The 27519-nt window shown below is 28.7% G+C and overlaps 1 protein-coding gene across 4 annotated transcripts in view; it reads left to right on the forward strand.

The window, feature by feature from the left end:
- Window positions 1-27519, forward strand: part of LOC117179282 — a 298303-nt gene that overhangs the window by 219053 nt on the left and 51731 nt on the right. For 3 of the 4 annotated variants that reach the window (XM_033370926.1, XM_033370928.1, XM_033370927.1), the window contains one exon: window positions 1107-1417. In XM_033370926.1, the coding sequence (XP_033226817.1) occupies window positions 1107-1417 (311 nt within the window). The remainder of the gene's footprint in view (window positions 1-1106; window positions 1418-27519) is intronic. The other variant, XM_033370929.1, reaches the window with a different exon arrangement.

Below are 27519 nucleotides of genomic sequence, written 5' to 3' on the forward strand. Positions count from 1 at the left end.
AGTTGAAAATTTGTGTTTTTTGGTAGAAAATAATCTTAGTTGTTGAAAATTCATCATTTTTGGTTTAATATTCAACCATTTCAGTTGATGATTTATCATTTTGACTGAAACTGTAACTGTTCCCATTGAATATTTTATCATTTTATTTAAAAATTCATCTTTGGTTGAACAATGCCTTTTTAACTGAAAATTGAACTACTGTATTGAACATATTGAAACGTATTGAAAATTCATCGTTTTGGTATAAAGTAATCTTGTAGTTTGAAAACTCAACTATTTCAGCTGAAGATTCATCATTTTAGTTGAAAATTCATTATTTTGGTTGAAAATTGTTTTTTTTTTTTAGTTGAAATTCAACTATTTGGTTGAAAAATTTGTCTTTTTTAGTTGAATATTCAACTTTGCTTTTAAATTCATGTATTTTGTTGAAAAATGGTCTGTTCGTTTTTTGTGAAAAATTAATCTTGGTGTTCGAAAATTAATTTTTCAGATTGAAAATTTAAGTATTTTAATGAAATATTCATCATTTTAGCTGCAAATTAATTTTATGTCGTCAATGGAAAAATAATTGTTTTAACTAAAACTTTAACTACTTCATTTTTTGTTGAAAACTGATATTTTTCAATTAAAAACTCAATTATTTGGTTGAAAATTGATCTTTTTTAGTTAAAAGTTCATCTGTTTGTTTGAGATTTCATACATTTTGTTGAAAAGTCGTCTTTTTTTATTGAAAATTAATCTTTTTGGTTGAAAATGCATTAATTGGGTTAAAAATTCATCTATCTTGTTGAAAATTCAATTATTTTACTTAAAAAAATAAGAATTTCAAGCGGTTTAAATGGAATTTAATATGGAATTATGAAAAGTTATACCTGGAAAAATCTGAGATATCTGGAAAAAATCCAACAGCAAAAATCCCATCAGCCTTAATTTTTCATTTAGACTTAATGCAGCCGTTGGCCCCTTATTTTCTCAAAAATTTAAATCCTATAAACAATTCCTCAGCTTATTGTGCAAGAATTCTCAGTGGTCTTTCGCCAGTTAACAAATCTCAAAACAAGGAAATCTTGACCAATTACTACTAATTACTCCTAATAATTGTTCAGGTATCGAAGAAACAATCCTGGACTGGAGCAGGCAATAATAGGAACGGAATTGCTGCGATTGGCAGGGGGTCCAAACAGAGGCTGGTATCCAACCAGGAAAGCGAATCAACCTCGACCCGCATCAATCGAACACCTGGAGCGCCTCAACAGTGCTTACGATGCGAGACTCCCTGGTGCCGGTGACCAGAGAAAGCCCCAAACTCTTCCCACCAACATCACACCCAACAAGTACTTCGGCCAAAGTAAGCACAGCTCCACCTCCAGTACACGCGAGGCGCTACGGAGGGTCACTAGCTTGCTCATCAAGAAAGGTAAGCGCCGGGATTCTTCAAAAATCACCCCGTGCAGCCTTTTTTGCTGGGGTTGAAAAACCCGACGATCAATCCACAGACACCTCTTCGAAAAATGCACTCCTAACAATTTTTCTCAGTAATTTCCATCTGCTAGTGGCAAAGGTATTCCAAATTTTCGATTCCATAAGGGACCGTCCATTAATTATTAAGGATTCTGTTTGGAATTTTCGACCCTCCTTCTTACGTAGGATTTTATCATTTTTACTCAACATATCAATTATTTTCGCCATAAACGAGATATGAAGGGATTTCCAGTGATTTTTCAAGTATTTGAACAGGCTGGATTTCAAAGGATTTTGATTGATTTGAAAATTGTTTCAAGGAATTAAGAAGATTACTGCGGATTTGAAAGATTTCTAAATATTCAAAACAAGTCACGAGATTTCAAAGAATTTCATGTGATACCGAATTATTTTCACGAATTTTGAAGGATATCAGGGTATTTTGATGGGATTTTGAAAATTTAAAGAGAGATTTTATAAGATTTCAGGGAATTAACAGAAATTTGGAAAGCTATCAAACGATTTTAACGAATTTTAAGGGATTTAAATGAGTTTCTACTATTTTCCGAGATTTCAAAAGATTTGAAGTGACTTCCCAGGTATATCAGTGGATTATAGAGAATCTCGTAAGATTTTATGGGATTTTGAAGATTTCAAGCGACTTCATATTTTTCCAACGCTTCTGAGGGATTTTAAGGTTTTTGAAAGTAAGTCACGGTATTTGAAAGAGTTTAAAAAGATTTCGGGTTACACCGAAGCATTTTCACGAATTTTCAAAGATATCAGATAATTATATTGGAATTTTTAAGATTTGAAGGAATTTAAAGAGATTTCAAAATATTTCAGGAAATTTTGAAATATTTTCAAAGATTTTAAAGAATTTAAAGAGATTTAATAGAGTTTCGATGATATCACGATATTTAAAAGGACTTTAACCGATTTCAAACGATTTAAAAGTATATTCGCGGATTTTAGAGGATTTCGTATGATTTTGAAATATATCACGGATTTTTAACATTTACCTACTAATATAAAGCTTCTATTTTAGAAATTTACACGAATTTTAAAGGCTTTAAAAAGATTTTTATATTTTGTAAGAAATTTTAAGAGATTCGAAAAAATTCCTACGGATTTTAAAAAGAATTCAAAAGATCTCGTAAGATTTTTACGTATTTCTCGGAATTTTTATGGGATTTTGAACACTTTAAGTGATTTCAATCATTTTCACAGTTTTAAAGGGTTTTAAAGGATTTCCAGGGAGCTCAATCGTTTTAAAGGGATGTAAAAAAGTGAAGAACGATATTCATGGAATTTAACAGAATTTTCACATGATTTAAACGATTTTAAAAGATTCATAAGATTTTCAAAAGAATTATCGACCAAAGCCGTTGTTAAGCAGCATATTTTAAAAACATAATTAGTCAAAGAACAATTACGTAAGAAATTCTTTTTATCCCCCCCCCCCCCAAAAAAAAGCCTTACGTAATTAATGGACGCTTCCTAAATAGAAAATAGGAATATTATTATACGGAATAATAAGTTTGAAATTGTAAACTACATTGTATTTTACAGTTTTTAAAATATAGCTACAATAGTTGCACAATATTTTTTTTTGTAGATACAAAATTGGTTGATCTGAAATTAAAACTATCCATTTTGGACAATTCTCAAAAGTGACCGTAAAATTTGGTGTTTCTTTGACCCTTTGTTGAGATTTGATTTTGGAACCGAAGTGTCTGCCGAACAATACCTTATGGTGAGAGATTAATCGCAACAAATTTTTAATTTGAGGTGACAGTAGGGGTCAAAAATCATTAATAAATCAGAGAATTAGATCAAAATCATTTCCTATCGGGTTTTTTGGTGGCTGTTAATGAATCTAAAATCCGTTTTATTTTATTTTAATTTTTTTTATTTATTTTTTTTTTTATTTTGGTAGCTGATAATAAATTTGATGTTAGATTGTCAAAATACAAAATGACGGATCCATTATCCGGGACCACCGCTAAAAAATATTCTGATAATTTCTTCTGTCAGCGGAAGTTAAAAATTTTGTCTGATGAACGTCTTATCCTAAGTTATTATATCTCCCAAAAAGGGCTAATTTTTTAGTCACCCTTTCTAGAATTCAAGATTGAATAATTTTAAATAGAAAGCGTTCCGTATTAGACAATTTAAAATTGTAATCAATACAATTTGAATGAGTTTATTTTAAAATATTGATAATAATTTTGCTATTTCATCAATTGTATTCTATATTGTAGTCTACAGTTTCAAAATGATATAGTATTCACAGATATACAATTTTTCAATGTACATTCAAAATTGTGAAAATTGACATTAACAGTTTCCATATTCAAAAATTTTAATTTAATAGCTTTCGAGATTGAATCGAGATTGAATAATTTCAAATGAAAGCAATCTGCCATTCGAAATTCGAAATGTTAAGTGATACCATTTTTATTATTCTGAAATTAACAATTTTAAGTTATAAGTGATAAAATTATAATTATTTTAGTTTTTATGGTAGAAAATAATTTTACATTAATTTTCATATTGCAAGCGGTAGAATTTTTAAATAGTTAAAAGCAGTCAAAGATAGCTTTCATAGTTTAGGGATATTACATTTTAAAAGTTTTTGGTTGGAAGCATTTGAAATTAAACAATTTCGAATTGAAAACATAAAAATCGAATAATTTCAAATTCAGTGGTTTAATTATTTTGAATACCGATCTAATTTTTATAGCAAAGGAAATTATTTCAGAAATTCGCCTATCCTGTGCAATTTTTCCTAGAAATCAGAGAGTAGATTTTTAAAGAGAGAATTCATCAATATTTATTTTTTCCTTCTATGAAAATTGTGTACACCTTTGATTTTATTCCTAAAAATAAAATAAATATAGACTTTTATTAAATTCATTAAAAAAATTGAATCTACCTGAAAAGAGCTCGAATTTAAAATGAATTTCATTTTTTCAAAAAATAAATTCGATTATTTTAATTTCGTAATAAATCAACTTCTCTATAATGAAAAAATCCTTTGTTTTAATGATGTAAACGTTCATTCAACTCTGGAATTATTTTTAATAAAATGAATTAGAGAATTTGCATGTATTTTTCAATAATTTTACTTACAGTTTTATGATCTGAAAATTTGATACTAGCGTTGATTTTTAAATTTTAAATACTTGCAGCCTATTCGAAATTGATTGGAAATGCTGGATTAGAATACCCTTCGCAGAAAAATATATAGAAAAATCAGTGTAGGAATATGCAATATTAAAATATTAAAATAATTATTGCAAAATTGAGAAAAACTGTATGAAAGTGCACCCAAATCTTGATATTTATGAGAATAAATTTGGAAATGTTTCAAAATATATAAAAAGGACGTCTGTCTGACCTTATTGAGTTTTTATTTTGTTTAAATAATGCAATTTGATCCATTAGATTTTAACCAAATCCCTAGAGCTCTGCTCTTAGTTACGTTCCAAATAAATAAATTTTCCCTATTCAAACAAACAAATATTTTAAAATCTGAATAATTTTCATAATATCACAATTTTTATGTCCTTTCATGTGGTGGGTTCAAAATAAATAATTTATTTACAGTTTCTCTACGTTAGCCAATACTGATTTCCATATTTTAAGATTATTTATTCCTATCCTGAATTTTTCTATAATATTTTTTCATACGGAACATTTGAATCTTTCTTTTTTATTCCACATTATCAAAAATAAAATTACGAAAAAGTTAATGAAACACGCAAATTCTCTCATTTTAAATTTAATCTTGAAGCTGATGATTCTCGCTTTAATAATCACGATCGTCGAGGTCTTTTACCGAAATATTGTCGCTAAACCGATTTTATCATTGAGTATACATAGCATTATGAAATGTTCCTCTCACTGTAACGTGAGTGACCTTTCGTGGCATTTCACCACCATTTTTACTAATTCTTACTGTTAGCTAGCATGACAAATCTTCATAATTTCGGCGTCTCTATAAATCTATTTCCTACTTTCTAAATAGTTTTAGTAAAAAGTATTATAAAGTAGTAACTACTCAAGTTGTTCAGTGGATTGTATTTAATTCCCAGTATGCATATTAACATTTTTATATTTGGACAATAGACACTTCTTTAGAGATAAGGTTCATCTACAAATGTTCAAATGAAAGACACTTTCATTTCACGGTGAGTCTAATCGTAAACTTGTTGTGACCTTAATTTCGCTTTTAAAATAATTTTTTCCATTCTCAATATTATAAGTCAACACAGGGTGGTATAATTCCTCGATTAATTAATCATTTTTTTCTGAAGATTATAATTATCTATTAAAGTACAATTTGTTCAGCTACTAATTATAGTTTTACGCTAGTTTTCATTATAAGTTATTTAAAAAAAAATTATTTTCTTCTTTTTAATGGTAAATGAGAACCGCTTTCAATGTTCGTTACAATATCGGTAGATGGCACAACGAGTACTGTTCAGTAGAATTTTTCGCTTCCGGCAAACCACGTGCTTTTTCTCTTCCGGAAGTTGGCTCCATCTGCTGGTTGTTTCTAAAAGCTTTCGTCTGACTGAATTTGACCGACCTTGAAAGCGTGACAGAGAACAAGGACTCTACTTTACACGATGCTGAATCCGCTTCCAGATCTTTTTCTTTTTATTTTTTGATTTAAATTTTACGATAAAATTGTAATATTTAACAATTTTATATTCAAACTATATAAACTAAAGCAATTTTAAATAGACACATTAAAACAGAACAATTTCTAATTTAATAATTTAATATTCTCGATTGTAAATTTTTTAATGATTAAAGTTCGAGAGTATTAGATTTCTAAATTGGGAACCTATTCTGTTAGAAATTTTTCTGCTTTTAATGTAGTGCATGTGTATTTAAAATCGATCAATTGCGAATAGTTCAAACTTGAAATTGTTTCATTTTTAGCGATTGGAATAATTGAATTTTTCATATTTCTAATTACAAGTTTGTACTTATCGAAGTTCCAGCGAAAACTATGAAATTCTTAATTAGAAATGTGTAAAATTAAATAATTTAATGATATACGAAATTAATCAGAATTTTTCAATTATAGAGATAAGTTTTTAACTAAAATGATGAATTTTTGACAAAGTAATTCAACTGTAGAACACGTATATAAAGGCTCAATAAAAAAACACAAATTTTCAACAATTTCTAACAAACAGTTTAACTTTTCACCAAAGAGTTCAATTTAAACCAAAAAATAAGTTTTTTACCAAGAAGATTAATTTTTCTATAAAAGAGATCAATTTTCAACTAAAAATGAAATCATTTAATTTTAATTTAACAAACGTAATTCGCAACAAAAACCCGCATGAAATTTCAACCACATAGTTGAATCTTCATCAACTGAAACGATGAATCTTGTACCAAAAAAGTGCATTTTTACCAAAGTAATTCAACTTTCGATTAAGTAGTTCAATTTCTTAAATTAGTTTTCTATCGAAAATGCCGAATTTTCAAAAAAAATCTCGTAAATTTTCAACAAAATATGTAGTCTAATTTTCAACCATGAAGATTGTTTGCTACCAAAAAAACACGCATTTTCAACTTTTTTTAACAAACTAGTTTATCTCTCAACCAAATACCTTAATTGATTTTTCAACAAAACAAAACAAAATTTTCCCACAAGAAAATTAATTTTTTATCAAGAAATAAGAATTTTCAAAAAAATATTATAATTTTCAACCGATTAGATGAATTTTCATATCAAATTATGAATATTTAGCCAAAAAAAGTTTTTAATAAAGTAGTTCAACTTTCGATCCAGTAGTTGAATTTTGAACCAAAAAAGATGAATTCTCCACGAAAAATGCAGTAGTTGACATTTGAAAGAAAAAATTGAAATTGATTTGAATGAAAAGTTTAAATTTATGAGGCAGGGATTTGGGAATAGCAAATACGATCCTGTTCAGTCTGGAGTTGACTGAAAGCGGGTTTTGGCCTCGTGTAACGTGGAGAGAGGACACTCGCATCTTTTCTCCCCACCGTCCTCGGAAGAGTGTGCCAGTTGACGAACCGGTATAATAAAGGAAAATAAATGATGAAAATCCAGGAGAAAAATGCACAATGGCTACCTGAGGCGGACAAAGGTGGTTCCTTTAAAAATCCGTGGGGCACGAGTATGTCGTGACCCCGTCTACGGTCCACGAGACTCTCTCGGGGTACACGTTATCGATTTACTGGAAGAACTATGATGGTGCAAATCCTCCCTCTTTCTAATTTTACATCATTTGTCCAAAAAATCCTTACCTTTCTCTACACCTGCTTCAAGAAAACACGTGGTCGGGTTTCATTCCAAACGCTGGCAGCATTTTTAAAAAACAATTTTGAACAACACTAAGTCGACCATTACAAAAATTGTTTGGCACTTCTTGGAATTGGTTTGGAAACCCAAATTCCATTGATTTATTCCATTTGGGAACAATAATTGTAACTTTCAGACATTTAAACATCAACCATTTTTCCTGAAAGTTTCGTATAGAAGAATTGGGCATTTCATCTTGGAACTATTAAAAATTAAAAGATTTTAAATAGACACATTATAAACATAATTGAATACGTTCAAAATTGAATAATTTAACATTTGGAATAATTCAATTTTTAACCTTTCGAAATACAAATTTGTCAATTTTGAAGTTCCAGGTGAAATTGTGGAATTGATTTATGCCATTTGGGAATTATTGTAAATGTATCATATTTAACCATTTTATATGGAAGTCAATATCAAATATCAAGGTCCAGTATCAAATTGTTCCATTTTTAACACTGAAATTCGGAATAATTCAATTTTTCCAAATAAAAATGTTTCAATTTTTAACTTCCAGGTTAAGTGTTGAATTTTGAAAGCTTGCAATTTATAATTTCTCTGAAATGGAATAAATCAAATTTTTATTTTCACACTTTTATTTAAATAATTTGTTGGTTAATTTTATAATAGCATTTCAAACATTAATTCGTATTACTATAAATTGGTTTGGAAACCAAAATTAGATTGATTGATCCCATTTGGGAAAAATTGTAATTTGGAATTATGGACTGAACACGTTCAAGTTCAAGTAATTAAATACATTTAAACCTTAAAAAGTAATAATTGCAAATGAAATACATTTAAAATGTTAAAAATTGTATTTTACTTTAGATTTTATTGCTTTGATTATTTAAAATTTGAATTATTTGAAATTCGGGAGCATTTCGCTGAATATGCTTTAAACTTTGAAAATAACAATTGTAAGACAAACAACAAATCTGATTGTTGTTTCAAAATACAGGAAGAAATTCAGTATTGATATAAAGATAGGAATTTTGACCTAGAAAAAATGAAAACAGCTCGCGGAAGTGAAGTGATTGAAAAAATGTTTCTCCCGTATTTCAATTGTCTTTCGCAAATGTTTTTAAACATGTGCAAGAAACAGTAAGACAAAAGCAGTTCACCAGGCGTTATCAGTCGTTTATTTATAGGATTTAATATCAACACGTTCGCGAACGTTTTTACATTATCGCAATTCAGACAGTGGAGCATTTTTTATTGTTTGCAAATAATTGGATTCGCATTTTCATTATCAGAAAGGGGAATAAGGACCAATGACTCTTTTCTTAAGACAAAAATACATAAATAAATTTAAACTGAAATATTTTCTGAATTAATTTTTCTACTTTTTTTATATTAAGAAGTTTTCTTGGGACCTTTTATACAAATATTTTATATTTGCAACGAGTGGGTTATGGTTCTTGAAGCTATTGTATTTTTTTTTTCTTTAACGTATGCTCTTACATTGCCTGAGTTTTTATTTTATTGTGCAGGTAGTGAAAGCCTGTAATCAAATTCAGTGTGTCATCTTCTTTTCTTAAGCAAAACGCGGACAAAAGGGTCCTTTCCTGCATTTCGAAGGTTTTATGAGGGCTTAATGGGTATCGTTTTCCGTCTCGACAAAACATGCGAGAGTGACTATAGACTTCTAGACTCTAGATTTCTAGAATCTAGATTATCTAGAATATAGAAATTCTGAGAGATTGAACGTTTTTTTAACGATAAAACCTGGTCAAGGCATAATGGGGCTGGTAAAGTCTGCTTTTAGTGTAGAACAGATGAAGCCATAAATGTTTTTCTTTTGTATTTTTCGATGAAACAAGTTCTAACAATTTCAGTTCAAAGTTTTTAGAAATTTAGCTTTTAGAACGTCATTATACCTAAAAAATAATGTAAATTATATTTTGAGATTACCATAACTGAAAACTTTCAACTCAATCAAAAGTTAATTTAAAACATTTAAATTGAAACAAAATCATAGAAGCATATTTGAAAGGATTTAAATTATTATTCTAGAAGAAGAGAAAATTGCACATTTATTACTTCATTGTATGCTTTTAGAAGCAAATACAAGCCTTTACTTTTAATTTCTAATTACACTTAAGTAATTAAATTTAAATATTTACGTAGATCTAGTTCAAAATCTAGTCCAAGAAAATCATATTTTAATATAATTTTTACGCTCATGGCACATTTTCTGCAAAATTGTCGTTCTTTAAAACGATTTATATCTCTCGACTCTGACACATATGCGTGTGAGAAAGCCTTCTGAAGTGTTCAACAGTTTTTGGAGACGGTTTATAATTCTAAAAATATGCTGCCATTCCAGAGCAATTTGTTGGGTTGAAGCTTACTCAGGTAGAGATTCAATGGGATGATTAATTAATTTTATTCTTGACATGCTTATGCCACACTTTTTGAATTTTAATCAAACCATGACGTGAAATAAAAATTGTTTTTTTGTCTGAAAAGAAGAAATATCACGATATATGTGATAATAAAGCGATTAGGTTCATTCTCAATTTAAATGATATCAGAAAACGAAAAAAAGTTCATTTGTAAATAATGAAGAATAAAGAATGAGAAGGAAGGTTTCTTTATCGGGTTACTAATTAGCGTAATTACCAAGTGATAATTCCAGGAATAATGCTTTTTCGGAATATCCGAGAAGCTGGAATATAAATCATGATGTTGGCATTTATGATCATGAATTGGTTTTCGGATGGCTTATAATTTGAAAGCTTTCGACTTTCGACGAAATAATCGATTTTTGGAGTTTTAAAATTAATGTCTTATCGTTGGGATGTTTGCAACTTGCGATGCTTGGAAATTGGTTTTTTTGTTATTTCGGTTCTTAATGTACGATAATTACATCGCCTTAAGTTGGATATTTAAACAGGGTGTCTATTAACCGGGTAATCCGAGAAAATCGGGAAGTAAGCGAGAATAAAAATTCGAGCCGGGAATCACATTTATAATTTTGGAAAATGAGATCTTTTTCAATAATCGTGATAACAAGCAAAAGAAATTTGTATTTTTATCCTTTCCTAAGACTAAAGTCCCTGTTTTCAGTTTGTTTATCTATAAATAAAGATGACGAATTTGCTACAACATAAATTTCTCATCTTTGATTAAAAAAGCAATTTTTTGATTGAAAATTAATCTGTTTTTATGGACAAAACGATCTATTTTTTCGAAAATTCATATTTTCTGGTTGAATTAACCCATTTAGCTTCAACGGGACGCATTTTTGCATTTTCTTCAGCCTTCTTAAGTTCAATGAAAATTGTCAGAAAAAATTTTTAATAGATCAATATCTACGTAGAATTTTACGATCTTTCCGAATCTGCCATTGGTTTTAGAGAACAACGTAATCTGAATAGGTTATGTTCGTTTTTTAAGCAAAAATTCGCGTTACAAAGAAATTTTTTTTTCTAAATCGATGTTTTCGGATCGAAATCAAAGACGAATGTGTTCGAAAAGTAAATATATCGCGCCCTAGAATCTTTTTCTTTCGTGTCTAAGTGATTCCACTTAGAAAATAACATTGTAACTATTCAAAATGGCGTCTCAAAGTTAAAATTGTAGACGATACAGTAGTTTTTGCACATAAAAATCGATTTCTCACAAATTCACGTGAAAATTTGTAGAAAGGGGTTTTGGAGGTCGCTGATTACGAATTCGAGATCAAATTTGACAAATTCAAAATGGCGGCCAAAAAATTTAATTACGCGTATTGATATGATAATGTATACTAAGGTGTATTTTTGATTGCTTAGGACGAATCTAACGTCAGATTTGAAAAGTTCAAAATGGCTGATCCAAAAATTGAATTTCATGTATGTGAATGATAATATGTACTTTGGCGTCTCTTGGGTCGCTGATTACGATTCCGTTGTCAGATTCGAGAAATTTTCAATATTGAATCCAAAAAGTTGTATAAAAAAGTAGAATAATAAAACAAAAAACTTTTGTTGTCGGTTGACAGATTTTTTTGCTCATAAAAAATATTGTGGAATAATAACGAACGATTATGATATTTAATAATGCTAGTAGGCCGTACCTAGGTTCTATTAATGACTTTTTAGGATTTTTAATTACTCATTAATTCCTGAGCGACAAAAATAATAATAAAAATATTTTTGTTTAGGTCTTTTCTTTTTTTTCGGCCATATTGGATCAGCCATTTAAAACCTTTCAACTTTGACCGCAGATTCGTTGTCAGTAACCCAAAAGACCCCTTAGTGTACATTATTATACCAATACGTGTAATAAAAAATGTTGGGGCCGCCATTTTGGATCCGACATTTTGAGTATGTCAAATTTGATGTCGGATTCGTAATCAGCGACCTCTCAACCCCCTTAGTATACATTATCATACCAATACGCGCAATTAAAATTGTAGGCCGCCATTTTGGATCAGCCATTTTGAATTTATCAAATTTGATCTCGAATTCGTAATCAGCGATCTCCAAAACCCACTTCTACAAATTTTCACGTGAATTGGTGAGAAATCGATTTTGATGTGCAAAAACTGATATATCGTCTAAAATTTTTAACTTTGAGACTCCATTTTGAATAGTTACAATTTGATTTTCTAAGTGGAATCACTTAGACACGAAAGAAAAAGATTTGAGGACGAGATATATTTACTTTTCGAACACAGTCGTCTTTGATTTTGATCCGAAAGCATCGATTTGGAAAAAAAATTCTTTGTAACACGAATTTTCGGTAAAAACGCGAACATAACCTATTCAGATTACGTTTTTCTCTAAAACCAATGGCAGATTAGGAAAGATCGTGAAATTCTACTTAGATATCGATCTATTAAAAAAATTTTCTGACAATTTTCATTGAACTTAAGAAGGCTGAAATAAATGGAAAAATGCGTGCCTAATTTGTTAAAAATGTCTTTTTTCCTTAAGAATTAAACTGTTTTTTTCTAAATTCGTTTTTGTTTTGGTTTAAAATTATTATTTTTTGAACTAAAAATATAAGTATACGATTTGTAGATTTTTTTAGTTGAAAATTTGTATTTTTTGTTAACAATTCATTTTTTGGTAGAAAATTTATATTCTTGATTGAAAATTCATCGTTTTGGTAGAAAATTAAATTACTTGGTTGGAAATGATTTTTGTATCTGACAATATCAAATACATTAGAAATTACATTTCTGATTTTTTTACCTATTATGGAATACCAAAATAATTAACCAAAGATATGTTGATAAAAAATAATAACTGTCAATGTAACGTAATTTTCGTGGATTATTAAGACATTGAAATTGTATATAATTTTTATTATAACTGGAAAAAAAACCAAGAAATAACCGGGAATTTGGTGGGCGAAAATTATTATTTGAGGAGGCTTGGACTTTCGATCATTTTAAATTTAGATACGGGACGCTCAAAAATATTTGGTCCACATTTTAAAGTCATTCTTTAGACTTAGACTTAGAGGAAAATTTTAAGCATTTAATCACTTAAACGACATATATTTCTAATAAATTACCTAGCATTACTGCGGCTTCATTCACTTTTCATCACGTCCGCAACCGAATCAAAAGCTATGTCCGGCTTTTGATTCTGCGTTGCTTTTAAAAAGTTCCTTTTACTCATACATGAGAAACTTGTAGTAATAAAAAGTGGGGGGTAGGAGAAATGTTTTTCGGTTGTATAGTAGATATACGTGGGGGTGGATCCACTGATGCTTGGGTATCATTGAAGGGGGGGAAGGGATTGAAAACAGAGTAGGGGAACCAAGCAGCATTCGTTGAGAAAGCAGAAACGGGGTTGAAAGTCGTGGTGGGGAGGAGTCTGGATTCCTCTCGGGGGTGGATTTTGTCAAGTGGTGTTTGGTGGCTCAATGGGTTGGGGTGGGGTTTTCGCATATAATTTTGAACAGGTTGCCTTACCTGCTAATCTTCCTCCCAGAATTTTTCTCCGATTTTTAATCATTTTTCCTTGTGATTGGAATTTCGCAATTGAGACTCTCTATTTTAAGTCCCTTCGTGTTTTCGAAATAATACATATTAAAAATGCGTTGAGGTTTCAGTCGTGGATTTTCTTTACCCTTCAATCATTGGTCAGGGAAAACCTGGAAATGAGGGAAAAGTCAGGAAATTTTATGGGTCAAGAAAAATCAGGAAAAAGTCAGGTATATTTTTAAAAATCTTACAAAAGTCAGTGAAATTCTATAAGAATCACTTTAAATAAGTGTCAAGGGTAATAAATTAAAAATTTAAAGTTGTTTTATTTCATTCATAGAAGATTCTATAAGTTAAAAAATGTACATACTAACGATTCTGGCAGGGGGTTTTGAACATAAATTTTTGCGGCTACCCTAATATAATGTTCTTATCAGTAATTGATTTGCCTTGTATTTTTACTTCTTTGTTGGCAGTTGCTTCCCATGACGATTATATTTTTAGATACAAATTTTATTATTTAGTTGAAGTTTCAACTTTTTTGTTGTGAATTTATATATTCTGGCTTAAAAGTTCAATAATTTGAATAAACTATTTTGTCTTTGTATGTTGGAAAATCTTTATTTGTTGGAAATTCATCTTTTTGGTTGAAAAATTCAACTTATGGGGTGAAAGTGAAACTATTTTGCTAAAAATGCACTGTTTGTTAATTTTGCTAAAATTGCACTGTTTGAATATTTTTTAAAATTTTTTTAAAAATTATATTTGTTTACATGGAACTGAATCTTTTTTAGTTGCAAATTTAACTATTTTAATAAAAATTCCCGTATTTTCTTGAACATTCGTCTTTTGGATAGAAAACTAATCTCCTGTTTTGAAAATTCGTCTTCTTGGTTGTGAATTCATGTTAATAGGCCGAAAATTGAACTATGTGGTTAAAAATTCAACTAGTTTGTTTAAAATTGAATTATTTTTTTAAATGTTAACTGTTTGATTGAAATTGGACTACATATAGCTTTCTTCGAGAATTAACCTTTTTGTGAAAAATTAAACATTTCGGGTTGAAAATGCAACTGAGTTAATTGAAGTTTAATTTTTGGACGGAAATTTCGTCCTTTTATACTGAAAATTCATCATTCATCTCTTAGTTTGAAAATCTTGTTGAAAATTAGTTTTTTTTTAAATGCTATTTTTTACATAGAAAATGAATCTTTTGTTAGTTGAAAATTCAACTAATTTTATAAAAAATCCTGTATTTTGTTTAACATTCGCCTTTTTCATAGAAAATTAATCTTCTGGTTTGAAAATTCGTATTCTTTGTTGTGAATTCATGTTTATAGATTTAAAATTTAACTATGTGGTTAAAAAATCAACTAGTTTATTTAAAAAAATATATTTTTTTTAATGTTAACTGTTTGATTGAAATTGAACTACATATAGATTTTTTCGAGAATTAACGTTTTTTGTTGAAAATTCAACTGAGTTAATTGAAGTTTAATCTTTTTGTTTGAATATTCTAGTGTTTTGTTGAAAAATCAACTATGCAGGTAGAAAATTACAGTATTTGGTTTAAAAACCAACTCTTTTATTGAAAATTTAATTATTTTGTTGAAATTCAAGTATTTGGTTAAAAAGTCATCTTTTTCGTTGAACATTCGTCTATTTAGGCGGAAAATTCGTCCTTTTACATTGGAAATTCACCTTTTTCTGTTGAAAATTCAACTGTTCTTTTTTAAAATTCATTTATTGTATTATTCCGTCTATAAAAGATTTTATATTAAAAATGTTACAAACATTAAATGCTGGTCTTTGAATATTATTGGTCTAGAAAAATGAAAAATTAGTTATGGAAATGTCTGGGAAAAGTGAGGAAATTTTGAAAATTATGTTTTTCGGCCACCCTCGTATTCCCTTTAACCCACATATGGGATCCCTATCCCTAACCCATTTCACGCAAGGGTAAAATTGTGATGAACGGGCACGAGTGCAGCGTGTCAGAAAGTTCCGCCGCAAGAGAATTCCCTGCGTGAGAACAGGAATGAAGAGATTTTAAAAATTTTTTAAATGCTGATTATGAATGGTGAAATTTATAAGTTACGGTATGTAGAAATTCAGTCGACATTGTCTTCGGACGTCAGAAGTGCGAAAAAAAGGGGGGGGTCGAAGCGCATTTAACAGAGCTAGCCCTAAGGGTGTATATGAGATATTTCTTGTTCTATACACCTACTGGTTCGTCCGCGAATAGAGTTCATTCGAGAGAGCGTTCCTAGACTCTTCTCAGTGGGTGGTTTCATTGGGGAGTGTCGGTAGACGAGCCAGCAGACGAGAGTAACGATTGCCCCAACCTCACCCGCTCGGGTCGTCAGCCAGTCACCCGGTGACTCAGCCCCCTACTCAAAATTCCCTAGAAATCGAAATTTTTGCCTTGCTGACAATTTTTCAAATTTTTAATATCTCATCTTATTATGAAGAAATGTCTGCAATTTGTATACATTATATCAGGAGGGCGTTGGTCAAGGAAAATCTGGAAATTTTTAAAAGTTAGGGAATGTCTATATACACTTTAAATAACTGTCAAGGATAACAAATTTGATATTTTTTATCCCGTTTATAAAAGATTCTATGCTAAAAACCTTACAATATTAAGATTCTGGGGATTGTACATAAATGATTAGTGCAAATAAAAATTAGTCAGGGAGAAATTATCGAATTTTCAAAATAAAGTTTTGCCGTCACCCAATATAATATTATTGCTAATAATTTATTTTTCTTGTATTTGTATTTCTTTTTTGCTGTTTTTTTTAAATCGTGTATTGTTTTGAAAATTAATCTCCTTCATTAGAAATTTCATCTTTTTTTGATAAAAATGAAACTGTTTGATTGGAAATTAATATTCTTGAAATCCATTGAAATCAGTTGAAGTCTTTCAAACAAATTAGGTAGAACGGCATTTAGGGCTGGTTTGCAAGACTTTTACGGGTCGTTTTGTAAATCTCAGTCCGCTTTTAAACGCTAATTTTTACGAATAAATAATAGTATGTGCATTTTTTAATAGTAGGATATTTATATAATTAATTTTTATGTTGAATTCTTTAAATTCAAAAGAATTATAATGCTTTGAATGCTTTGATTTTGTACTTAAGTATTCAATACTTAAACATTTTCTCAAGTATAAAATTTTAAATTTTTATGATTTGGAAAAATGCTTGGTAACTAGGAAATAACCAGAATTTTGTTATTGTTTTCTTATCGCAATCCGCAGACGCGCTTGTTTCAGTTATTTGTCTGTGTCACTTTGAAGATTGTCAACTGATCAGCAACATGTTATCCCGGAAGTGGACCTATCTTATTAGTCTTATCTTTGAATGATGATTTGAATTTTTCAGATTGTTTTTTCGGTCTCCTGAAAAATTCCAATTCTGTTGGTTATCTAGTTCTATATTGCCGGCGTTCAAAATGTATCGATTGGATTCAATTCCTATGAAAATCTCCAAAGCTTACGGAAAAAATCCTATAAATATACTTGTAATAAGATTATTTTTTAAATCGACTGATTGTGAAATTGTTATCGCAATGACATATTATGCAAGAATACAGATAATAGAACTATTTTTGTGAGCCTGACTATTATAGTTTTTTGTGAAGAAGGGTGCGCCAATTTGGCATCCTTTCCCGTACTTTCAAATTTGTATTCTTTTTGAGAATTTTTTTATTTCAAACTCAAATTCCGAACGCATTAAAATTTTAACTTATTTTAGATATCGAGCGGTGGCAAAAAAGGATTTTTTAAGAGTTGAACGGTTTCAAGAACCAAATTTGTCTATATTTTTATTTGAACAATATACACTAAATTCTTCAAATTGACACATGTTTCAATTTTGAAGCCTTCAAAATTTAAAAGATTGCAAACTTATAATTTTAAAACCCGAATGAAATTATTGCAAATATACAAGAGTACCAAAGTTTAAATGTAAAAATAGAACATTCATTTGGAATCAACAATCCAAAGTTTGCTTAACATTCTAAATTAGAAGGCTCTAAATAAAAATAAATTTGATGTTGTTAGTCTTCGAAGTTTGTTCAAAGTTTTTAAAAGTGTTTTTCTTGTGTATTTCAACATTTTTAACTGTTTAATTATGGAAAATATTACCATTTGAGATTGATAATTTTAATGAAGTTGAAAATTTTCGTATTGTAAGTCCGATAAAAACTTCAACATTTTTTAGTTTTATAATATTTAGGGCTTATACCTCTATAAACAGCAAATACTTCTTAGTGATAAACAAAAAATTTAACTCTAAATCATTATTTAAAAAATCGAAAGTTAATAAACTTGATTTGCATACCATAAAATTATTATTTCCGCTAGGCTGCTAGCGGAACCTCTAAACAATTTGATTTTAAATCAGAGAACATTTTTGGCAGTATTTTTTCTGAAAAAAATAAAGGGTAGCTTTTGCAAAATATAAATCTTTATTTTGTTTCTTTTGAATGTTTAACAGTTTTGTCATTAAAATTGTTTGTTTTTTTTTCAATTGGATTTTTAGGGTTTTATTGAAGCGACTCTTTTAACTCTGATTTCCAGAACACACGTCGGATTTAAAGAAACATTTCCGTCAGAATTTCCACATTTTCGAGCTCTCTCGTGAATTAAATCCATTGATTACACGCGAGAACGTGTCGCTCTCGTTCAAATGCGGAAAACTATCTGATCGCGCGTTGCAATTCATGAGACTGCAGGGCTTTGTTAGTTCCGTTCTTGTTTCAAGACAGTCTGTCGAATACTCGTACAACTTTGTATTCCATGAAAGTCAGATTCATTGGGAAAATTCACACCAACCTAATTCCCCAAGTTACATTATTATGAGAAATTAAATTAATTAAAGTCTCAATCAGATGTAACGCTACAAATTACAATACATCCAAATTAGAAAGGATTAATTACACCCGAACCAACTTGAATGCATTCAATTAAAAAAATTGCACAAATTTCAAGCCTTACCTTTAAATGCAATTTGTATTCGAATCTTAAAAATTACTTAAAAATAGACCAAATTAAAAAAGTAAAGAGAACTGCTAAAATTAAAAAATACGATCCTAAGATAATATTTCGCTTTTATTTTCTATTGTATCTATTTGTTTTGATCACATGGATAAATGATTGTCAGGGGAAGTAACGTTACGAACTTAGAAAGAATATTTCTTTTTTATCCTGTTTTCATGAAACTTCACTTTTTCTTCTCGTTTATTGCTTTAAACTGAATTAATATAACCTAATAACAAAAGTTAACTTTTTTTAAAAGTTAATTTTTTGCTATAAAGTATACGATTATATTTTTTGTTCGAAATTCATCTCGTTTGGTTAAAAAATTTACTACTTTGTTCAAATTTAATTATTTTGTTGAAAATCCAACTATTTTGTTGAAAAGTCATGTTTTGGTCGAAAATTCAACCACTTGATTGGTAGTTGAATATTTTGTTAAAAATTATTTTTTTGGCTGAAGATTTATCTCTTTGGTTGAAAATTTAACTATTTTGTTGAAAATTCGTTTCATTTTTGATTAGTTGAAAATTCAACTATTTGGTGAAAAATGCATGTATTTGTTTGAAAACTTATATTTTTGGACAGAAAGTAAATTTTTTTGGTTGAAAATTTTAATCTTTGGTTAAAAGTTTAACTTTGATGAAACTTGATTTTTTTAAAGATTCACCTGTTCGAGCTAAGATTTAACTATTTCCTTGAAATTTGTTTTAAAATTATTTTTTAATCTGAAAATTGAATTATTCCATTGTTGGTTGAAAATCGATTTCCCTTGCTGAAAATTCATCTTGTATACTCAAAAACTCGTCTTTTTGAGTAGAAAATTAATCTTCTGTGTTGAAAATTCTTCTTTTTAGTTAAGGATTCGACTATCTTGTTAACACTCTGTGTTTATGCCAAGAAATTATGAAGTTATTTGATCATTAAAATTATTAACATTTTTTACGTTAAAGAAATGATAAAAAATAAAAAAGCTCGAATCCTTTATTTTGAAGTTCTAAATGAGTTTTTCGCTTGTTATTCAAACTATCATTTGAGAAAATCAGTTTTACACCAGTAAATTTATTAAGATGGGTTTTAATTATAAATCAATTGATTATATATTATAGATTTTTTGACTCATAGTATTTTTAAACAATCAGATTAAAGTTTACAATGATAATATTAGACTTTCATAAGTAATTTCTGAAACTAAAAATAATATCCTGCATGAGAGAAATCTTCATTGTGTTAGGACACGCCCTATGGGACATAAGGCAACACCAACCCTCGTTTAATCGATTCTTTCTGTAGTTGCATTTACATTCCTAATTATATGGGGATTCTTCAACATACTCCTGTGATTTTTAACCTTTTGTTTCAGTAACCGAAAATTTAAAAAAGATGATTAAATTTGTTTCAGCTTGTTTAAAGTCTCAAGAATTTTGTTGCATCAAATTTTAATTCCGTTTATGCTTCTTCGAATCATTAATTTCACATCACGTTTGCGAAATCCGAGACTGATGTAGTCTTGCATTTTTTTCGCGTAAGGTTTCTATACACAAACGATAAGAGTTTGATTATATATCTGATCGAATTCCTCGCGGTGAAAAAAATCTGCTAAACTTAGTTGAATTAGTGACAGCATAGATTTTCTGTAAAGATTATCGAATTTTCTATAGAGTTTACAGAATTTTCAATTATTTTATAAATTTGTGGATACATATTTTTTGTAACACTTAGTAAGTTTTTCAGAAAGTAATCGTAAGTTTGTAAAATTACTAAAAATTCAGTAAACTCGGCCGAAAACTCGGTAAGATGTACGGAATAGGTATGCTGTCCCTATTTTAACTAAAAATACTGTAACCTTAGCAGACTCATTTTTCTTCGTGCTGGCTTTTTTCGAACATTTTCGATACAGATTTATCCGTTTAAACTTCTGGAGATTTATTATTAAATTAACTAAGAATGTTAATGAAAGTAAAAAAGGTGAAAAAGAGAGAATCTGACAATTATATAAATTGTTGAAACTTGTTTGGAAACGAAAGTAAAAGTACTTGTAGTTTATGACAAGGATTTTATCAATTTATTAGCATAAGTGCAAGTCGAGGATGCTTAACGATAAATCTCACTTTCGCTTAGAAAAAGTGTATCTTATAGAAAGTTCTTCTGCTCGTGTGATTAACAATACTGAGAGAATCGTAAAGTGCACGGTAAATATTCTATTAAAAATTCCGTTTATCTTATATATAAAAGTAGTCGTAGACAATCAAAAAGGAATTAAATCTTTTCAAGGGATACTTTTTACCGGGTATATAGCCGGCTCTCTGATTTTAACTCAAGAGACCACAGAAAGGACTTGCCTCAACTTGTTTTGCTAATCATTCGAGAAATTAAGACATTTTCATAATATTATATTGTAAATATTGGATACAATTTTTTAAATAGATTTTTTTGGTGGTTGAGGTTGTTTGTCACCTAACAGATATTTCAATATGAAAATGAAGATAATCAAAGGGTTGCTTTTTAAAAAAACCTATAATTTTGTATTTAATTACTGAGAAATTGAAAAAATTCTCATAATATTATATAGTAAATATTGGATAGAAACATTATTCATTGATTGTGATGTTCTGTAATCATATGCACATTCAAAAATAAAAATACATCTAATTGCAAAATTGTATTATTTACTGTATAATCTTATTGTAATTTCCTTATTTCTTAGTAATTAAATATAAAAATCTATTTTAAGAAAAAACACCCCTTTAAATATTTTAATTTTCATCTTAATATATTCATCGGTTTATAGACAATTACATTCAATAAAACCAAACTAATTAAACGAATATTAACCAATATTTACCATATAATCTTCGACGTGCCTAGGCTCACTGAAAATATTTGCCAAATTTGGCTACACCTAGACACGGTCAGTATTCTTATAAAAATTTCTTCATTTCTTAGTGATTAAAAAAAAAACTTTTTCAAGAAGCGCCTTGTCGATTTTTTTCGTTTTCATCTTAAAATGTTCCTGAAAGGCCATATTACTGTAAACAATATAAAATCCCATTTACTTGGAGTTTTGATCTAAATTTGGTTAGGCCCACCGTGCCTACTAATAATAAAAAAAATCAAATAAAGCTTTCATTCATTCAATAACAGACTTAAAAATGTGCCGTTTATACTAAAGAGATCATACTAAAGAGAGTAACAACTGTAGTTCAAAAAACTGTAAACTGTAAACTTTGCTGCTTCGTAGATTGAATACCGCGTGTTTTAGCCAGAGAGAGGGAATCCTCCTTATTAATCTCATTATAGTGAAAATTTTTGAAATTATTTTAAGTAAGTTTGATTTAAAATTTAAATGCTCTTGATTTAAATGCTCCAACGCTCGTGGCCGCTCTTAATTGTATACCTACAACATCATCGCAGGAGGTTTCAACCATCGTATTAAATTATTTGAATTAACTTAACATTCTAATCTCATCAGTCACTTGACTTAGTCCGTGGCTATGATTAATAACCGGGTTCACCCGAGTAAAAGTTTAATAAAAACACATAATAATCATAATATTTCAAAGACAATTAAAGAAGCCAACGATAACTTTTTCCCTTTATTTCATCCCTCATAAATAAGGAATTTGAACAGGGATTTGAATCCAATTTACCACGATCCTCAATCTTCTACAATTAAGCCTGAAACTGGTTTTAATTTAATTTAGGGCACACAATCTATGAGACATTTCTTTCGAAACTTTTCTAATCAGAAATAATTCTATTTACTAGGATTACTATATGGGGAAATATTTTATCGAAAAATAATAATACAATTAAAAAAAAGATTCCTATCTTCCAATATGAAATTTTGTACAATATGCAATATGAAAATTGTGGAACTATGAACAATTCAATTTGATATTCTACAATTTTGAACGATTAAAAAACATTTATTTTTAAAGTGCGAGCTTATAATTGTTTAATTTCATTGAAGTGTTGACAAAGATAACGTTTTGCCAATAAAAATCTTTTTTAGACTAATAATGTCATCAATCTTTTTTGATGAAATCTTTGTTCAAACTGCTGAGTATATGTTGATATACTGCGATAATGTGACATAATATGAATGTTTAAATAAAGTTCTTTTTTGTTACAAAAAAATCCTCTAGCGAGACCGTAATTATTATTCAATTTTTAAATTTTTAAACTTAAAACTGACTATCAAGGCCTTCGATGTGAAAATTTTCCAATTTTAAATGCCTTTAATTCGAGCTTTAATTTCAAATTATATAATATTAAAAGCCTCCAATTTGATTGTGTACAATTCGATTAACTTTCCTTCCAAAATTTTTCCATTTTTAATACTTTGAATATGAATTATTTTAATGAATAACTTTTTCTTTTCATAAAAAAAATAAATAAATATTTTAGAAGATTAAAAAAAACATTTGACCTATAATAATTTATTAATATTATTTTTTTGTTGCCACGCTTATGTTTGTTATTTAAAGAGAATAGGCACTCTGAATATTTTTAAATTATTTTTTATTCTGCTAAAATATCAATTTATTTTGGTAACAAATTATAGCCTGCAAACGACTTTTTGTTAGTCGTTTTTTTTTAAATTCTATTATAGCTCTTTTGGTTAAGATATCTCATACATTGACCGAGATGTTCCAGTTTTACTGTGCAAAATCATTGATGATACACATACTAGTTCTCGATCGGTATCGATTTTGAATTTGGCCTTCTACAATTTATGAACAGCTTAAATTTGATATCATACAATTCTGACAGATTTAAAATTGAAACCAAGTAACTTGTCACATTTCAATTTAAAATTATCATGAATTTGAAATTTTACAATAACGAAAGATCTAAAAATTATATTGTCCTTCAACTTTTGATATGTGCATTTGAATCAATTCGTTTTGGAAAATGTTCTTAATTTAAAGTCGTTTAACTATGAAAGCTTACAATTGTTCCATTTCCAAAAAGTAATTGTAAGGTAGTTTTCGGATTTTTTCTGATCGCCGCTTCTTACCAATTTTTGGAAAATTATGGCATTTTAATAAATGACGGCTTATTGTTTTCTAACAAAAAAATTGTTCCATCGGTTTGAGCCATAGACAAATTTACTTTAAAAATTGTCAACAGTAGAGTTGTAGAGAAGGTTTTCCTGGAAAAAATAAGTCGTCATTTGATAAAATGCAATTATTTTTCAAAATTTGGTAAGAAGCGACGGTCAGAAAAAATTCAATCGCAAAAAACATGGTTAAAATTAATGTTTTTCGTGAATTTTAAGATTTTGCATAAAAAAATAGTTCAAATATCTGACTTTTTAGCACCGACAACTGTCTTAATTTAAAAGTATTCTAATTTTTATGAAGCTTCTATCTGATTTTCTTAAACTATTTACGCTCTTAATTTAAAAATGTACAATATTGATCGAATGAGTTGAAAATTTTTGAATTCTAAGCACTTCAAATTTTTTATAAAATATTGAACAATGAGTAATATATTTTTAAATTGTACTGTCTAATGTTAAAGGTCTGGAAATCAAAATTATTTAGTTTACAAACGAAATGATTCCAGTTTAAAACTGTTTAAATTAAAATTTATTACAAGTATTACATTTAGAATCGTCAATTTGAAGTATTTGATTTTGATTTTTAAACGTTTTTGATATCACAATTGTTCTATTTCAAGGTGGGCCAAGAAGCCTTTTTTGGTCGCATACTAAAAAATGGACTATTTTGGGTGTAAATGTCACCTTTTATACCCGAAATCAGTTAAAACGCGAAAATAACTGGAGCATTTGTCAAAACTAGTATTAACTAGTAAAAACATGTAGTAACCAAGTGCTATTGTGAAATCCTGAGGATTTTTTTTATACCATTTGATTTCGTGTTTTGACTGAAAATATCATTTAAAACCAGATTCATCCTTTTGTGCTTTTGAAAGAACTAGTTTTACCTGCATTATTCAGTGAAAACCCGAAATACTGAGTTTGCAGTGATTGGTCACAGAAGAGTGATTGTTCACATCTCGAATGACACTGAATATTACAGGCAAAACTAGTTATTTCAAAACCACAATTGGGTAAATTTTGTTTTAACTGATATTTTCAGTTGAAACATGAAATAAGATGGAATTAAAAAAATCTTCGGGTTTCTACAAAAGGACTTGGTTAGGGGAGGGTGGGGCAGTTTGGATCACTTTTGTTTAAAACCAAGTTTTTTCTAAGAAATTTAACGATTATTTTTATGTATTTTTTCATCAAATGAACGAATGAACATATTTCCACATTATGCATGATCTATATATATATATATATATATATATTTTTTTTTTTTTCATCATACTTTTTAAATATAGTTAATTACCGACATTTACTCTAACGTCTAGTTTAATAAAAGTAGTCACCTAGTCAGTGGGGCAAGTTCGATCAATGTACAAACGAAATGTAGCAGTGCTTAGATTAGTTAAGAATGTGATTTGTAGTATTACTGTAATAAAAGTTTGACGAGGATAAATTATTCCAATAAATTTTTATTTTATAATTAGACTAAGTTACACATGTTTTTAAAGTTCAATGAACATAGTTCAAACAAATCGTTTCATTAAATTGCATTAAGATAAATTATGAAAAACTGTCAATGAAATAAAATAATTTTTGAAAATGGTTTAATTAGTTTAAGAAATTTTTAAAAATATTTCAGGTTCAAAATGACAGAAGATAGCTGAACATATAACTACAAAATGAAATGTGAATCAATGATAAAAATCAATCGTAAACATCAAACAATAATTAATTTGGCTAATCTTTTGTTTCCATACAATTTCAAATCGATAACATGACATATTAGTGCGAAAAATTAGTAATAAACAATCAAAAAACAAATTAAATATCTCCTGACCTGCCCCACAAGTGATGAACAAATTGCAAATACGCTTAGAAGTTGAAATAATTATTTTTCGCAAAAAGGTTATTGTAAGAATATTAGGACATGTATATACTTACGTGACATCCAAAATTTATTCAATCCAAAACACTCGTGCGATATGCCAAACTACTTGGAAAAATGGATCGAAGGCCAATTTTTTACAATTTTCCCACAATTACGGTTATGTTCCGGTTACATCTAGCGACATATCCACGCGCGCCATCGTTTACATGTCTGAAGTAAGGTCATTAGAGATTCTAACTTTTGGCGGAAATTCCATTTAAAAATATAAACATTTTCAAAAATCGGTATTTATCAGAATTGCCACGTGATTGAACCTGCCCCACTCTTTCGCGTTGTGACTATTTAAAACTACACTGTTAAAAATGTTTGCAATTTCAATATACATTTACTATACATTTGTATAGTAAATCTAAGAACTGGGTCTATGAAATAGTTATTAAGACGCTGCGTGGTAAATTTAATATACATGTATATTGATCAAGTCTTAAAAGAGCCAGGTAATTTCACTTAACACAAATTAAAAATAATTTTTGCAGTAATGTTTAATTCTAAATAATAAAGAATTATATTTGTTTCTAGTTGAACATAAATTATACTAGGTTTCAAGTGGATGAGTTCAATTAAATACATAATTAAGACACCTAACCTAAAAGCAGCAGTACTCACGTAAATATTCTGACATTGGCAGTGAATTTTGATGAAAACCCCACCCGTACGTTGCACTTTGATTATAAATAAGAATTCAGTCGATGAATTGTTGGTTATTATTTTAGTTTTAAATATTTGACAAGATTTGAATACATTAAAGAACTTTCAACTTTTATGCACTCTATTTTACTACGCATGTATATTATTTTACAATATAATGGTGTATTAAATTTACTACACTTATATGCATATTGCTTCCATTACATTTATAGTAAAATCGCTATAGAAATTTTTAACAGTGTAGTTTTGACAAATGCTCGTGGTAATTTCGCGTTATAATTAGTTTGAACTAGTTCGGGTTAAAACGGTAACATATACACATTTCCACTTGGTGTCCAAACTGCTATCTAATTTTTTTGGATTAAGAGAATTTAGTCTTTGATGACTCAATTACTTAGATTGTAATTTGGATTGTATAGAAGGATTTTATCAACTTACGCTGCACTATATTTTAGTCTGCATCATTGACGGTGGCGCTTTATATATCTATAGAGACATATTGCGAATTGCGATGCACACATGAATATTCACCCATCAATTTCCGGTCATTATAATGAGATATGTAGGAGATATGTCCGCAAGGAAGAAGTCAACGTCATTTATAAGAATTTCAACACTGGAGGTTTCCAATTATTTCTCGAGTCATTCCTTTTTTCTGAACGTTTATAATTTTAATCTTTCATGTATGAAAGATTTATAATTTAGGGACTTTCAATCACAAAATTTGTAACGTATTTAAGAAGCTTTTAATTTTGATCGCTTTCAAAATAAGCGAATTTAAAACTACCGTCTGCCAGGGTAATTATGCATCAAACAGGTTTTAATTTTTCTGGGATCATATTGAGTTTAAGAAAAAATGTAGCTATAAAATATAATTTATAACTGTGAATAAAAGTCTCCCAAAAATTATGTTGCAAATAATACTAATTCAATAAAAAATATAATAGTTTTAAATACAAATTTTCAAAAGATTTCCCTTCCTATAACCTGCAAAAATTCATTTCTTCTAAATATACATATAGGTATTATTTAATAAAATGTAAAAGTAAAATCATTTGTAAATGTATCATTA

This window comes from Belonocnema kinseyi, chromosome 9, assembly GCF_010883055.1.
Source record: "Belonocnema kinseyi isolate 2016_QV_RU_SX_M_011 chromosome 9, B_treatae_v1, whole genome shotgun sequence".
Lineage (NCBI taxonomy): Eukaryota > Metazoa > Arthropoda > Insecta > Hymenoptera > Cynipidae > Belonocnema > Belonocnema kinseyi.